We start from the raw sequence: 17,046 nt of genomic DNA on the forward strand, positions 1-17,046 counted from the left end.
AAAATATAGAAGTTAAATCCATTTCCTTTTTCCACGTGAAATTAGGAAAAACTGTGCTTGAAAAGACTGTGGTTTTTAACTAATGTATGGCTTCTTCCCAGCTTATGAATACAGCACGTTTTTCGGGTGTGAAAACAAAGAAGTTTTGGTAAGGGTGAATTTTCCCAAATAAAGACATAATTTTCCACACTGGAAATAAACTATATTTCAATAAACTTCAAGACTCAGGTATGCCAAAAAGGGATAAATTAAGAAACTGATATTTGATTGCACAGATTTCCCTACACTATTTAATAGTTTGTGCTTTTTTAGTTGAAGAGCACAATTCTGTGTTATGACATCATCTAAACTCAATTACCTGGATGCTAGGCTGCATCTTTGATGGGAAAAAACCCCTCCAGAGTGAATAGCATTAAAACTGACCCAACCATTCGTTCTTTGCAAAATGTAACTCTGGTGTTCTGATGCTACATATCCGCAGCACAGCTCTGCCACCGTGCTGCAGTCAGCTGGCATTTGCCCTCCGGTACCATACCTGGGATTCTGCGTCTCTGAACCATCTGACTCTGTACACGGTTTCTTTACCTGCAAAAGCAAAGGAGTGCCAGTTACTCTCAAGTGAAACACAACTTCCTTGCTCACAGTTCACACACTTACAGTATGTAAAGTGGATCCTGCTCTGCTCACCATGATCTCTATAAAATACTTCCCGCACTTTACAGCAGCAGTATGCAGTACTAAACAGTGTGTTTCATTATTATCCCATGAACAGCTGCCAACTGCACTTCCCCAGGCTCCATTAGTATGTAAAATGTTCAGCTAAAATAGCTTGGGAGTAGTCTTAACTAGGAACAAAGAAACCAAAGAAACCAAAGAACCAGGTTCCCCACTTGGAAACGAGAAAGCCATACTGTTTTCAGCTTGGCCAAGAAATGTTTTTCCAGTTGATATTGCTTCTGTTTCCTGCTAAAGCTCACAATAATAAACACCAGGTTCTAGGGCAAAGTGGGCTGTTAGTTAAATATGAATAAATTCATATGGTAATTTTCATTTTGTGAATCTGTTAACTATATGTTAACTATATTTTCCTATTGCATCAATGAATACTTACACCATTTTCACTCATATTTGCAAGATATAGGTACATAAAAGGTATTTCAATTTCCAATTTGATCTCTACAATACATTGCTGTAGGCTAATTGAAGGTGATCAAATCCATTGCTGTCAAATAAAAATAGAAAACTGTACTCTTGCAGACTAGAGATCTCTTTGGGATCTTTATGATTTCCAGCAAAATTTAATTGTACCTTCTGGTAATCTAAAGCACTTGTATTTTCAGCAGAGAAAAACCCATTTTGTCAATGCAGAATCCAGGGCTGTGTGGGAGGTTTCAAAGCTCCATTTTTAAAGTCATCTAGAAACATCACAGTCACTAGGACTCAAATGATGTGACTGACACAATAAAAAAACCATTCGCATTACAACCAGCATGTTCAATGACAATTTTCAGGAATGCCTTGAATCAAGAGACTCTTCCATACTTTTCTGTTACTTTACAGGAAAAAAACCCTGTGACTGTGAGTCACTTCTATTGAAGTTATTGATAAATGACACTCACCAACTCAAACAGAAAAAAGGATTACACTAATGCTTAATATTTTCCCTAAATACCTCAACTGAATGCCATTCAAATCACTCATAGATGTCTAAGTACAAGCATTATTCTACAGGTGGCCATTTCTCTTATTCATTTGTGTTGTAGATACTGAAAAAGACCAATAAGTTCGCATACATGGTTATTCACGAAAATCAGATTTCTGTAGCAATAGTGAAAATTTCCCATGATAACAACTTAAATCTTGTTTATTATTGTAACAGTGTCATCCAAAACACTAAAAAAGTAGGAAACACAAAGGAACTTCTAATTACATTTTGCATGATTTTTACTACAAACTTTTTTCAACCTATCCAGTTACTCACTTTCAGCCCTTCTAATTTTCCTCCTCTTAGATTGTTTCTTTACTATTTCTGCTCTGCAATTCCAAGGACTTATTAGTTACAGTGTGCTAGAGAGAGATGAGATCGTGCAGTAGGTCAGCATGAGACACAGTGAAGGCTCACACAAACCCAAACCTCACAGACACTATTTCATAAACACTCAGGTGCAAATATCATTGCTATAGTTTCATGTTCACTACATTATTATTAAAGTAGAGTAAGATGTGAAATATAATAAAATACTTCAGATACAACTACATGATCAAGTACCACAAAAAATGTCTTCAGTGTGTGTTATGTACAAACAAGAGAAATATTTATTCAGATTACTGTACTGAGTGTCAACATCACAGTGAAGTGTTAAAAAATATATTCAAAATCATTTAAACACACTGAAATTACAACAGCCCTTCCTTGAGAGGAAATGTGTACTTTCAGAAGCAGTTTATCTCAATCGAGCTACAGAGGATTTGGCCAGAAAAATAATATTTTCATTTCACATATAAAATATAATTTATAATAACTGAAAACATAATGTAATTAGAACTATAAAATATAAAATACAATAACATAATAAAAATTAATTAAAATATAAATATATTTCTCATAGAGATATAGTACAAACCCTAGAAGAGCTCCTTTTTCCATGTCCCTTTAATATCTACTCACTTCCAGGATATTTTTGCTATCTCCTTGCTGTTAAATTTACTGGCATTTATAGATTCTTTTCCAATTTCTTTGCTGTTCTGTGGTTGCCACCAGACACGCTGTCTGTCACATTTGCACTGGGGCACAGATCTCACTGCCCAGGTCAGGAAAGTTCAACCACTGATTTTAAGCAGTTGCTGGAGAGTCTGACAGTCACCCAGCGCATCCCACCACCCTAACTTTGCAAAATGATGGTATGTCCTGTGGTGGGCAACTACCACAGAAGCCCAAAGATAGTTCAACCAAACACTAACATTATCCAAGCACTTTTAACATACATGATATAATAAGACCCCGGGTTTATCTGTGCAGGGATGTGAGGTGCTTCTTCTCAGTTAAGCAGTAACTGGGTACTCACAGACAAGTTGTCCTCCTCCTGCTCACTCTACTACTGCATTTTGCTTTGACCAACATTACAAAGCAATTGAAATGTCTGAAAGATTATGCTTTATCTGTGGTAAACATTAAAAAAAACAAACACCACAACCACCCTCAAACAAAACAAAATCAACCAACCAAAACCAAACAAACAAACAAGCCCTGATAAATTTTGGTATACCTTCAAAGGGAGTAGCAGAAAAGCCACTGACCAATTATATCAAAAAGACTCACCTCCTGTGAGATGCAACAAACTCGGGTGGGACAGGAAGTCAGTATTTTTTATTTACGAATATTGCAATGAAAACACAATACTTTAAAAAATAAGAATATTTCAGGTTTTCAGCATGACACACAGATGAAGCAGTTCATCTATTATCATTATCTAAGAAATGTGCAGCAGAAGTACAGAGTATAGACGTGTCTTTTCCTCTGAGACTAAATGTAAACTTCACTGTGTATCTTTAGGGTACCTCTCTGAGAGAAAAAATTTAATAAATAAAAATGTTATTTCTTAAAGGAGGAACAGGCATGTGATTTTCTTTCAAGTGGTCATATGGAATGCACACCATTTCTTTTTAAGGCTACTCAAGTAGCAAAACACATTTTCTTATTCATAAAATTATGCTACCCTTGAAGGTGAACAGAAAATCACTGTGAAAAATTTTGATCAAAGACTAAATGTTGTTTCCTTTGTATTCAGCTGTACTCTTTTACCTCTTAATCTGCTTGCTGACTGTTTTCAAAATAATTAACTTTCACTAACACCACATTTATTATTTACCTTCTCGTGTTAAATGAGAAAAAGAACCTTTTTCTTTACTCCTGCTCTGTTTTCCTTTCCCCCCCTCTCTGTTTACACAGGTTTTCTCACCATTTTAGTTATATGCACGTTAAGAATCATTCACAAGAGTAAGATACCAGTTTCAGTTTGAATTTTGTCAAACTGCACTGAAGTCTCCCACTCTGGCTGCCTGCTACAAAATGTTTGGAAAGTTTCAGCTAAAAATCCGTACATACAAATATTTTTGAAAACATGTCATGCCATTATGCTGCTGAATGGCTTTAGCACCTGAAAGTTGGAGGCAAAATCCCAAAACTGAAAGGGGGTGGGAGAGAGTAAGGTGTACAGATACCCAGGAACCATAATTTTTGTGAATTGGTGTCCGAATTTATTTCAGTTTTTAAGATTCTAAAAGCCCTGCTGTCACACTGTTAGTGGACTCCTGTTGCAGTCTGGCTATTGAATTTCTGAAGACCTTATCTGCATTGAACACTCTCCTGTCTCAAAGATGCTGGTACTGCATGAGCCTTAGGATTACTTCTCCTGAGTGCCAGGAGAACCCAATGCTATCAGGAAATTTGACATTACCAAAACTGTATCTCTTTGCTTTCTCAGTTCCATCTTCCACTGTTCAAGTACTCAGGCAATACCCTGAAAAAGAAAAACTTTGTAGACTCAAATACAGGGAGGAAGAGAGGAAACAACAGGGAGAGGGAATAGAAATCAGGAGAAGAAAGAAGAACGGGCTCTTCACAGGGGCAAAACTAGAGGAGAGAAGAAGGCAGGAGAAAAATGTGGCAAATGTAGGGGTGGGGTGTGGACAGTGGAAGAGTACTGGGGCTGGCTGGGATGGGACAGCACTGCACAGTTTGATCTCCTCTCTAGATTTGGGACTAACACCACAAAAACAAGCCTGACCACTCATCAGATACCTGTGAAAATCATTAGAAAAATCATTAGTGACCAGTCTGCCCAAAGCAATGGACTAGTTCTACTCCAGCTGCACTGAAGACCTAATTAACAATCAAAGCTGGGAAACTATACTTTGAACTTAGAAGATGGTGTATAAATGCTATGTTTATCCAGGAAAATGAAGGTCTCATTTGACTCAAACCGGGGAAAAAATAGTCAACATTTTATACAGTTTCTGCCTTCATCTTTGCCTTGGTTCATCAGATTTCATATATGAACACTGTTAAAGCATTTGATACTATGAGGGCACTGTGAAAAAGAGATGCATTTATTCATTAATCCTAGAAGCACTTCAATAAAGGTATATGATAAATATTTACATGAGGAACGATTTGACATTAAGTATGGACTTTGGATGCTTCATGTTTAACAAAGAGAGATTGAAGAACATGAAAAATCTAACTACACATTCACTGCAAAAAGAAGACATCATCTGGAAAGCCTAGTATGTCAGTAATAAGATCTACACCATAATGCATATGAAGCTGGATTTCCACAGGCCATATTAATTCTGGCATTTCCTTGCTTCTGATGTTTTTCTTTGCAACATTAACATCTTTTAACATGATTTTATTGGACCTCATTACACTAGATGTTAAACCATGAAGCAGTTCTGCTCTATGAGGTGTTCTCACACTCCCTCTCTTTCACACACACACTCACACACACAGAGGTGGTATAAACCCATAATGCAACACGTTACTTACAGTCACCGTCTGAAGGTGGGCCGGAAAGTATGTAAAGCAGTAAGACCAGTCTGGGCTCACTGCCAAGGGAACATGCGGCTGGGGCAGGGAAACAACTTGATAAGTTGGTTAAAACAACCAAGGGACTGCAAGAAGAAGACTATATCACCTTTTAAGGAAGAAAAGAGCGAGGCTTGGCATGGGAGGAGTGAGGGAGTGGTTATGTAAATCAAAGGACCTTAAAAGGGCTCAACCCTCCCATTCGGGATGTGCTCAGACCTGGTTACGAGTCCAGTGCACTCAGGGCACTGTTAATAAAGTTCTTTGTTTCACTTTATTTGGCCATCTCCAAAATTTTAATTAGAGATATTTCTCACAAAAGGTGTCATCTCCCCATCTCCCCTACCTCTTCCCAGACTAATACAATAACAACTCTGGTCTGCAACACTATGTGGTGTACATCTAAACTTGCAATGAAAAATCCAGAAGGGATACATCTAGTAATAAATACCTACAGTTCAGGCATCTAAATTGCTCTAGGCTTGTGACTCCAGGCTTCCTTTATATCTAACTGAAAGATACAGTTGTATTTCACTTGACCTAGAATTATGCCAAGATTAATTATGACTAATGGTTTCTACTCTCCTCTTACGCTAAAGAGGGCAGGCAGTGGGGAAACACTGAGAAAATGGAATGGTGCTGCCAAAGAGTGAGGGACACAGCCTGCGTGTCTCATGACATCTTCCATTAAATCCTTTTTGTCGGCAACACTGATTATAACAATGGAGAGAGACGGCTCCTGTGAAAGTGTCATGGTTTAAAGCCTCAGCTCCTTTTAACCAGTCACTGATTCTAATACTTTTAAGATGGAGCTATGACCTACAAAGCATATACTAATCTGTTAAATGCTTCCACTTCTTGAGATTACACTCTTCATCACATTCAGAACGTTTTGGATTTTCTGTATAAACTGCTGCTGCCGAGAATAGAGTGGATGAACCAGAAACCTGCCTACAGATAGACCAAGAAACTTCAAAGGGGTGCTGCATTTCCCTTAGATCTTATTTCACCAGGCTGGAATGATGAGCACTTGCTGGTGTGCACAGTGCATACACATTGAAGTTAATTGGAATTTAATCAATCCAGGTAAGTGCCTTTTTCATACTTTCAGTGGGCCTGTAATGATTTTTGGGCACACTGCACAGTCTTATCACTGACACAAGCCTTGTGCAACATAAATCAGAAAGCTTTATCCAGTATAAAACTATGGTTCTATTGAGACATTTTAGAGAATGAAGGCATCATTAAGGTATATTTATGACATGAATTCATAAAATCTAAGACAACTTTAACTCCTCAATTTTCTCATTTATATGCTATCTTTGGGGACTAAACATTCCTTTCTTGGTAACTTCTTGCTAGTGGAAGGGTTTCCTACGTGTTTGTTTTTGCAACATGACTAATGGGTTCACACAGTTCAGAGCTCTAAGCTTCTTTAAAGTCTTTTATACCTGCAAACATTTTAAAAACACATTTTAAATTGCCTTTGGCACACGTGCACTAAAAACATCAGAGGGTGTAACGGTCAAGTCATAATTTAAGCAATTGGAACCTGTAAAGTACTAACTTCTACATTTTGAAAAGCATTTATGCATGCACTGTGGGAAAAACTGGCATTCTTTTTTTCTTTTTGTTTGTGTACTATGAAAGAAGGAAATATGCCTTCCCTTAACTGATGGGTCAGTCAGGGCAAATGCCACACCACAATGACATTTTTGTTTCAGTCTGGATTACCTAATAGCTCAGAGTTCACAGAACACTTTTTCCCTGCTCAGCTAGGAGAATGGGCCATCAGCCTGGCTCCCTTTGAAGAAAAGAAAAAGGGGAGGTGAGGGGAGGGGAGGGGAGAGCACGTCAGGGGAGGAGAGGAGAGGGGAGGGGAAGGGAGGAGAGAGGAGGGGAGGGGAGGGGAGGAGAGGAAGGCATTAGCTCTTCATTCATCAGTTATGAAGGTTTGGAAGCTCCAGAAGCCTTGAGCTCATTTGTCATCCAATTCAGATTCAGAGAAAACTACTAAAGCACTAACACTGGTTATCTCTTATTCTTTTTTTTTTTCCTATCACATTAATTTCCTATCCCTCTCTTTCTTCCTCTCTCCCTTCCTCTCTCTCAAAAAAAACCCCTACACTAATCTAAAGACAAGCCTTTGGCCTTTTTTTGCCCTTTCAAGGCAGTGTCTCAGTGCAGCTGAATCTGCAACTATACCCTCCATGCCCTCCTGGTATCTCCAAAGTGGAAATCAGCTAGAAGATACTGTTCTTTAAAATGCTTACTGTTTTCAGTTATGTTCCTGTGACCTCCTCCATTTTTGTTGCAATCACACCCCTTTTGTTAGTTTAAAGTGTTTGCTTTTTAAATCTCAGTATCCCCAGATGCCATTGATCTCTTTTCAGGAGAAAAACATACTGAAATGCAGGAAAAGAGCCATGCTGCACAATGCTTTCTAGATTTAATCTTCCGATTACTCAGCTCCACAGAAATATCATAAGCAAACTAGGCATATCAAAACTGCTTTGGAGTTAACATTTAATATTCAAAGGACTAGCAAGTCATCTCCGTTATATGCATAAAATTCAGTGCCTCCTCAGAAAACCTGAACTTATTTTCTTTCCTCCTGCTTTTCAAAATCAACCAGGGCCAACAAATGCAAAGAAAAAAGAGTAAACTTTGAAGCTGAGATTTAAAGCAATGAAAGTCAGGAAGTTCAAAAGTTAATGTTCCTATGGCTGTGGTTACTTGGCCATGTTGCAAATACATCATGCAAATACTTCAGGCTATTTTGTTAAAGGCATATAGTACTATGCCATAAAGCATAATAAAACATGCTGTTTTCTTTTCATGTGGAAACAATCTTGTATGAGGAACAGTGCAGTGTATTTCTACTGCTAATGCTAACTACTCCACCACAAGTCAAGTATCTCTGCCTCAAGGCACTTTGTTGTTCTGACAATGCTGGTGTCTCACTGGAATCCAGCTTTCCCTAAGCTCACCCAAGAGCTTACACACTGACCTCCCCAGGAACAAAAGCCAAGTTCTCTCCTGACTCATTTGCCTCATCAGAAAATAATCTGTTTTTCCCCTTGAGATCAAAGAACATTTGTCACAGCTTTTCCATCCCTCACTTAGATGAAATTTAAGCAAATGGCCTTGTCGATCATCTCTTCCTTTCTGTTCTTCACTATCCTGGTTTCTACCTAGGAGCATATTGATGTCCAACTGCAGTAACCAACATGATCACATATCTGTCAAATACCCATCTTCACTACAGATGATGAAATACATATATGTAAAATATTCTGATTTAGCATAGAAGTTCTTTTACTCTCCCTGTAGTCTTCTGTTTGTCTTCCATATTTTCAATATAAATATTGCTATGTCCTCATGTTAAAAGAGATCATTCCCCAGAAATGACTTACTCTTGCTCAACAATATTCTCTTTCTTAGCTTCACTGAGAACTCACCCACCGATGCTGGGTCAGTTTTAAGTACGAAATGTCTAAAACCCCACCAGTTTCACTATCTTCTCTGTCTCAGAGAAGCACAGTCATAAGCTGCATTCTTCATCCCAGAGCTAAAGGGACTTTAAAGACAAGGACTGTGGGTTTGAATGATATTCAAAAGGCTCAGGAAAGGAAAAAGAGATCTAATGTATTCACAATACCCTGACTTGATGTGACTTTTGTACTAATTAGTTTTTAAACACTAAAGTCTTCATCAAAGTACAACCCATTTAAGAATGAATGAATGAATGAATACCTGACTCAGATCATGGTCTGATAGAATGGGATGGAATATTTTTGGACACTGAAAGCATTGTATATGGATTCAGCTACATGACAACTTGGTATACTGGTAAGCCAAAAAAGCTCCTAGGTTGAGGTTTGAATTAGTCAAGACAAAACAGTAAGCACAAGCTCTTCCAAGTTTAGCCACCTGTTCACTAGTGCAAATTTTGCTCAGATACTTTTTGTCCAAATTTTCTTCATTGTTAGTCTTACCCAAGTTTATGTAGCTATGGTCGTTATAAGCCAGATGTAATGGTAGGAGACCAGTGTATTATCTGCAGAGTCTGCCAGCATAATCCATGCTGTGTGACCAGTCCATCACATATATGCCATACAGAATGAGAGGTAATGTTGTATATGTCCTTCAGAAAAGGAGAAAAACTAGTGATGTACTGCAGCTTTTGAGTACACTTTTTAGTGTGTAGCTATTAAGAAGGACTCTTGTGACTAAAAGTCACTTCTGTGTCTTTTAGATCCTTCTTTATCTCTCAGGAGAAACAACTGTATTCAATGGACAGTGCTGTGACAGAGTATCAGAAAGATGAGAAAATGTAACTGACCACTATTCACAGATAAATAAGAACATCTGACTTCTTTATTAATGCAATTCAGTTCCACATCCTGACCTGAATTCAGACTGTATATGGTCTAAAATATCAAGTTCAATTAAATGATCTTGCAACTGATCACTGAGTAGTTTTGCTGTGATTAAGCTCAGGGAAAAGGGGAGGCTTGACTGCAGCGACAGGCAAGAATCACTCCAGACTGCTGGTTTCTTCAGCTCCAATTAAACGCCAGCATGTCTGACAGAAGAAAAAAGGAAAATTACTGCTCTAAATGTTGATTATTTTCGTCAGAAACAATACTAGTTATTCACTGTGCTCCTTCACAACTCCGAAAGGCAGGAGTACCTCTGAGTACATGTACAGAGACATGGGAATGCAAACGGGCTGTTGGTGACTAACTGCAATGACTGCAGAGTATGATCCAGTTCCACCTACGTTTGCATGGGCTTCCACTGGTGCCTTCACCTTGCTTCAATAGCAGCAAGGGTAATAGCTACAGCTGAGGTGATGCTGTATTCAGTGCTCAGCAAAAAAAAAAACAAACCTGAGAGGAAGAGTTGTCAAGCTTGGGACAAACCAACAAAGATTTAAGCTTAGGTCTAAATAGGATGACTGTGGTTAGGCCCATTATTGTTGATGAAACAATTCAGAATAATGAAATTAAGCATGTGATGCCTTTGTAGGACAGGACGCTCAATTAATGCCAAGAAGCAACAGGTGGACAGAGCAATAAGACAGGTTGGAAGGAGGATGAACAAGGTAATATGAGCATGTAATATGAACACGATTTTAGCTCAGCACCTGCCTACCTATTAACAGCTGGCAGAGTCCTGTAGGCATTGTGAAAGATGGGAATTACGTTAAAACACTACTAAAATAAAATAAAATTAAAAAACAAAACAAAACAAAAAACAAACCCCCCAACAATAAAAACCCTGTTCTGCTATTCTGTGGTAGTTTTTCTTCTAGTAGTAGATCAAAGATATTCAACCATAAATATCTGACTTTTCAACAGATAATATCTAAGAACCTGAATACAAACAGATAATTTGGTCTGAAAATATCCCAAGCTGAAGGCATCAGCTAACTGTATAACACTAGTATTTTTTGCACAATGCACTAAGGCTATTCCAATTAAACCCACCTACTTAAAGTGTATACAAATGACTGTGTTACAAATTATTAACAAAAGCGTGTTCAAAACTGGGGAAAGAAGTGAAAGGTGAAGAGAATAAACAAATTTACATCACATTCTACTTAGAAAACTAACAAGTAAATCTCCTGGACATTTAGAGTGAACAACTGTGCTTTTTCTCAGTTTCATACATTTCTGTCTTTTCTCATTACTTAAGCTGATTTGTTTAGCATTGCAGCAACAATTTCTAGCAGCTGTTGTAACATTAATAAACTACATCAGATAACCAAGAACTTTGGCAAACTACTTCTATCAGAGGAAGGATGCAAGAAATTATTTGTAGCTTAAACTACTTTCTGGTCAAAACAAAAAAAATCAGGTTTTTGTGTTTCACCAGATGTTGTCCAACTGGTGAAAAAAATAATTTGTTAGAGGAAAGATAAAAGGACATACAATGTTGCAGTATAAAATCTCACAAAGAGTGGATATAAACTAAAGACCTATTCACATGCACTCGTATCATCATGGGACCAAATTTAGTTTGTTCCTGGTTAATTTTCAGTGCCTTTGAATCATGCCAATCAAAGGGAAGAAAATGCTGTTAAGAAGTGAGTCTTTTTTTTAAGGGTAGAAGAAAAAAATAATAATTTAGCAGAGACAAAACACAGATAAAATATTTTCTAATAACTACACAGGAAAATGTAATGCACATAATGTACACAACAGTTACCATAGGCTAGTAAGCATCACAGAAGTATAATCCTATATAGTGACAGTACTTTTTATACATATGATTTACATTTAATTATTCTAATAATAATGAGCATTTACAAAACAATGTTCATTACAATTCCTATTAATATCATACAGTTAAAATTTCAATCAGAGAAATTAATCATAAAAAGATAAATTATTAATTTTATCTATTCATAGGGATAAAACATACATTTGCTTGTATACTAGTAACAATAGTTTCACAATTAAAGAATAATATTTTTGTTTTTTTCACTTGCTTTATGCTATAGTTCCTAACACTAGTCAGAATAGTTATATTTACAGTATAAAGTATGTAAATAAATCTCAAACCATCAGCTAATAATATATTTTTCATTATTAGTCAATGGGGACAACATCAGAGGCAGTATAGCTCTTAAAATGCCACAAGAAAGAACCACTTGATAGATCATAGTTCAGCTCAGAAATAAGTCAGTTTTGCCTCTTTTTTCAGGTTTGAAGATTTGACTGGTTTATCCCACTATTGATCTTTAGTATATTCAAACAGATTTTTATTTTTTATTATTAATATTGTTATATTAAAACACATAATTTTAAAAATATTCTAAAGTTTTCTTTAATTTTAAAGATGTTTGAGAAACAAAATAGTTGAAATAGCTTTCCAGGAGCAATTAATTAACTGGTTGGTTATTTTTTTTTCCAAATTCATACCATTTTGTTTATATTTGCTGTCCTACAGTAAATTCTTTAGCCAGCAGGCAATTACTTAGAATAAGAAGTTCTTCCAATTTATTTTGGATGGTTTTATATACCGATCTCAAGCATTAAATAAAAAACCTCTTTAATTCAGGAAAATATAACAACCAAGATTCCCTAAACTCTGAAAGCGTTCGAAACTGAAGTAAAAAGAGACAGCTTCATAGTGAAGAATGAATTTCATCTACCAAGGTCAATGGTCAGGGATAACAATAAAGTATATTGCAATGTATTTGCAGTAATTTCTCCCATAAGAGTTTCCGCATTTGCCCCTATTTCAGACAAACAAGCAAGTGCCCTTTGTTTTCGGCTTAACACGCTAAGTCTCCTGCCTCTTTTGACCCTCCTCCCTTCTCTCCTGTCTCCCCAACCTGATCTTGGAATGTTAAGAAAGATTCCCCCATTTATCACAACCTGACAAGCCCAACAGGGTCACAGTCCCAGCCCCAGTCCTATCGTTTTGCTGATCCAGCCTCGGCACAGGCATGAAACTTCAAAGATATTTTGCCACAGGCAAAAATTAGTCCTTATTTGCTTTAAAATCCAAGTATCAATCAAGTTAAACTGTGCTTCAGTACAGCTAACATTTTGAATGTTAAGAGCAACGTGTACATTTGGTTCTTAGCTGTGACTTTAATTGAATGCAGAACTCACCTGGAATAGGAGTGCAAATACTTTAAGTACAGCAAAAATCTCATCATGAGATAATTCATTTTATCCATAAGAAAATCCTTGATAAAAAGAACTGCCCAAAAATTTATGCAAACACACAAAAGCACCTTTTTATGCATGTGTGCAAATAAATATATGTAATACATACAGAATCTCTGTTTATGTGAAATCACTTCAGATTTCCAAGGTTTTATCAGTTATACTGGATGAGCAGCCACACTTATATGATTGCAAAACTCATTTAATTACTTTTAAATGTTCCTGAAATTAACAACTACCGATTTAACATGAGAACAAGCAGAAAACTTTGCTTCAGTATTTAGGAAGCAAATCTTCAATTAGCTCTAGGTAAAATAATACTATCCTGGGATACTGCCTACCACCTTCTGTTCAATCTAATACAAACAACAAAATAATAATGCTTTTTAAATCAATCCAAGTTCTTCAATAAGTATTTTTAACTGCATTCCTTCAGGGCTAAAATGGGATTCATTTTAAAATCAGCTTTAAAAAAAAAATTCACATTTTCTTCAGATATTTACTTATAACTGAATACTGTTTAAGAATGTATTAATTCAGGGCAATGACTGAATACTGCATAGAAAAATAAACCATATCAATATTAGCTTTCCTGATAAAGTACTACCAAAATGTATATTGTTTCTTTTTTTCCTGCAATATAACTGAAACTATTTAATAAAATAAAATATAAAAAGAAACTAGGTAACATACTATCTAGAGCATTAAATTCTAAAACCTGTTCACATACCTTTTTTCCATAAATTTAATACAGCCATCTCTTTTATTTAAAAATACTGAAATAATATGTTATTTTTTTAATCTCTTGTAAATAACATTTATTTAATAAATTTTACAATTCAAAGCTTAAAACTGAGTAAAGTGCTACTTATTTCCTATACTGTCCCAAAGTAAATGAAAATTCAACAAAATTTATGTATAGCTATCTGCAAAGAAAACAAGAGAAAACAAAAGAACGATAGGTAAACATGTGAATGAGACATTATGCATTGAGGTTTCTCATGGGCTTCCTCTATTTAAACAGTCTATTCAGACATTTTCTCAAACCACATTCTGTTTAAGTTTAGAAAATAACCTTGACTTCTAATTTCTGTAACAGATGAATTAGCTTCCCTGTATGCACACTCTGCCATGCGTATAGATGTATGCATTCTCACACAAACATACAGATATTTTCCAAACCCAAATTCTTTTGCTTGATATTATCCACATTCACACACGGTTGCTGCAATTTGATTTGCTGTACTGTTTACAAGGTATACTAAGTACTTTTAAAAATCTCAAATTATCTTGGAAAAATGCTTTGGCAAGAACTATATTTTAATTCAGGAAATTAAAATATTACTTGCTTTACACAGCCTTTTCAAAATTACATTTGATTCACTTTAGAAGAAATTATAATGGCACAAAAGGTACTGAGACAGTCAAAAGCTGTTTAGCCGAAATGTATTTCAGAAAATAGTGAACAGACCAAGAAAAGAAACATGTAACTGGATCCTGCTGCTTGCTGCTTACCAGATCACAGGCACAAAATTGAAGAATATACTGGCTGTAATAATTATCGCACCTTCCTTGCAAACAGGTTCCCTACCTATTACACTTCCCTATAGCTGTAAATGCCTGTTTACAGTTAGACCAAATTGCATTGCTCTTTCTTCTCTGGGACTCTGCTTGCTGCACTAGGATAACAAAACAGCACTCCCAGAGTAAACCCCTACTGAGTTTCCCTGAATGAAACAGACATTTAAGAAGCAGTAATCCTTATGCCAGCTCCCACCGCGGGCTCTGCATGAAGCACGGCAGCAGCACTTGCTGGGCTTGCTGCTGCGTGGACCCCAAGGCAGAGAAGAGCATCTGAGTACAACAGCAGCACATGCACACAGGTTCCCTGCAGAAGGTTTTAATCAGAATTTAGTCTGTGCAATTGCAAAATGCACTAAAAAGTCTGAAACAAATTAACAATGAAGTAAGACTCCAATACAAACTCACAGCGGTAAGTGACAGATAACATTACAGACACAGTTAGACCGAACTTTGAGGAGGTAGGACTAATGCTTTAGCATAATTACACTTCAGCATTATTTGTTCCAAATGAATGTCTGTTCAACTTAAAAATGAACTAAATGGACTTGAATGAAGTATTAGTAAGTTAAATTTATTTTATTGTATCCACAGTTTTTGTAGTTAAGGACTAATTAATTTGAATTCATGTCTAGACACCTGTCTCAGCATACTGGCCTTTAAGTGTCTCTTACAAAAATGTTATTGAATAACACACCAGGGAACTGCTCACAGATTTGACAAAGTGTGACATTTGCAGCACATTACAGAATAACGCGTTATATTTCTTACAGTACTTAACAAGTAACCTCCTGTGGTAAGCAAAAGCTCCTCCGGAAAGAACCTGATGGATCCAGTCCTGTGACCTACCTAAACTACTCTAGAGCCACCATGAACAAATACCTTGTTCCAAAAACAAGTTTGAAACTGCTACTACAGAAAAGAAAATCAGATCTCCTTTTCACAATAGAATCTGAATGGGAACTAATACCCATTTTTATGTCCCATTTTATCATTAAACAACATTTGCATCAATATCACAAATTAAAATCCATCATAACCTTACCTCAGTTGTCTCTGAAGAACAGAAACCAACTCCCCCATATGCAAAGTCAGTTTCCAGGAAAAAACCAAAAAACCAAAAAAAACCAAAAGAGAATATCTGTTACGTTTTTCACTAATTAACTTCCACTGTAGAGCAGCTAAGGGTGTGCAGGCAGACCAAAAAACTTTTGCATCAATCAGCTTGGATTTTTTAAACTCAGGAATACTGAAGACACTTTGTTCTTCCTTGAGCTGTCATGCTGAGCCTAGCACAGTCTGGTTACTTAAGTTAACTAGGAGGAGATCTGGATAGTAAACAAGCTTGGCTCTGTCCAATGGCTTTCCACACCCTCCTGTTTATAGTAAGATGACTTGCATTCAGAGGTCACCCCATCAACAGCTCCTGTCTTTCAGTGGGTATCTAATGTGCTGCATTTATCCCAAGGCTCTTTTAATGAAACCACCTTCCTGGTCCCTGCTCGCCTGCTGTCACTATGACACATCTGCTCCTTATTGTGCAAAACCCTATTAAGTGTTAAAATATACAGAAAAGTTATACCTGGGCATATATTCTGCAAGGAATTCAGATATTTATAAGCCCTTACCTTGCCTGTGAATATTAGCAAAATAAAGTCTTTTTAAAGATCAAAGAATTTTGGCAGCAACATTTATCTCGTGAAGAAAAGAAATTCAAGAGGAAGGAAGATGGATGTCATTGTTTGATCTGGATCTAAAACTTTTACAAACACTCCCCAAAAGGATAATGCATGTGCCTATGCCAGATAATATTTACTTGAATATGTTAACATACTGGAAACAAGAAAGAAGGAGTGTCCTTGAGCTCTGCTGTAAAATGATACAGAGCCAAAAAAAACAAAGGTCAACTGCCAGGACCCCAATGCAAACATCAAGTCAATTCTGGGCTGAAAGAATACATGGAATTTATGGTTCTTACAAAATAATATGGAAAAGCATATAGTTTCCTAGCTCTCATTTTTTTAGGCATACAATGTGCGACTGGTTACAAGAGGTTTGTGATCCGACTGGGAATTGTTATTTTCTTCATACAGCATTGCGAACCAAAAGGACAAAGCCCCTGGAAATTGCTTATCACAACAGACTGATCTAAATTAACTGTATCTTAAAACGAGGACAAGCAAATAATGT

The 17,046-nt window shown here is 36.5% G+C and overlaps 1 protein-coding gene across 1 annotated transcript in view; it reads right to left on the reverse strand.

Moving 5' to 3' along the window:
* The window catches only part of EYA4 (EYA transcriptional coactivator and phosphatase 4), a 152,244-nt gene that overhangs the window by 72,008 nt on the left and 63,190 nt on the right, over positions 1-17,046 (reverse strand). The window contains 1 exon segment of the mRNA XM_064649448.1: positions 536-585. Coding sequence (XP_064505518.1) covers positions 536-585 — 50 coding nt within the window.

This window comes from Pseudopipra pipra, chromosome 3 (genome assembly GCF_036250125.1).
Source record: "Pseudopipra pipra isolate bDixPip1 chromosome 3, bDixPip1.hap1, whole genome shotgun sequence".
NCBI lineage: Eukaryota > Metazoa > Chordata > Aves > Passeriformes > Pipridae > Pseudopipra > Pseudopipra pipra.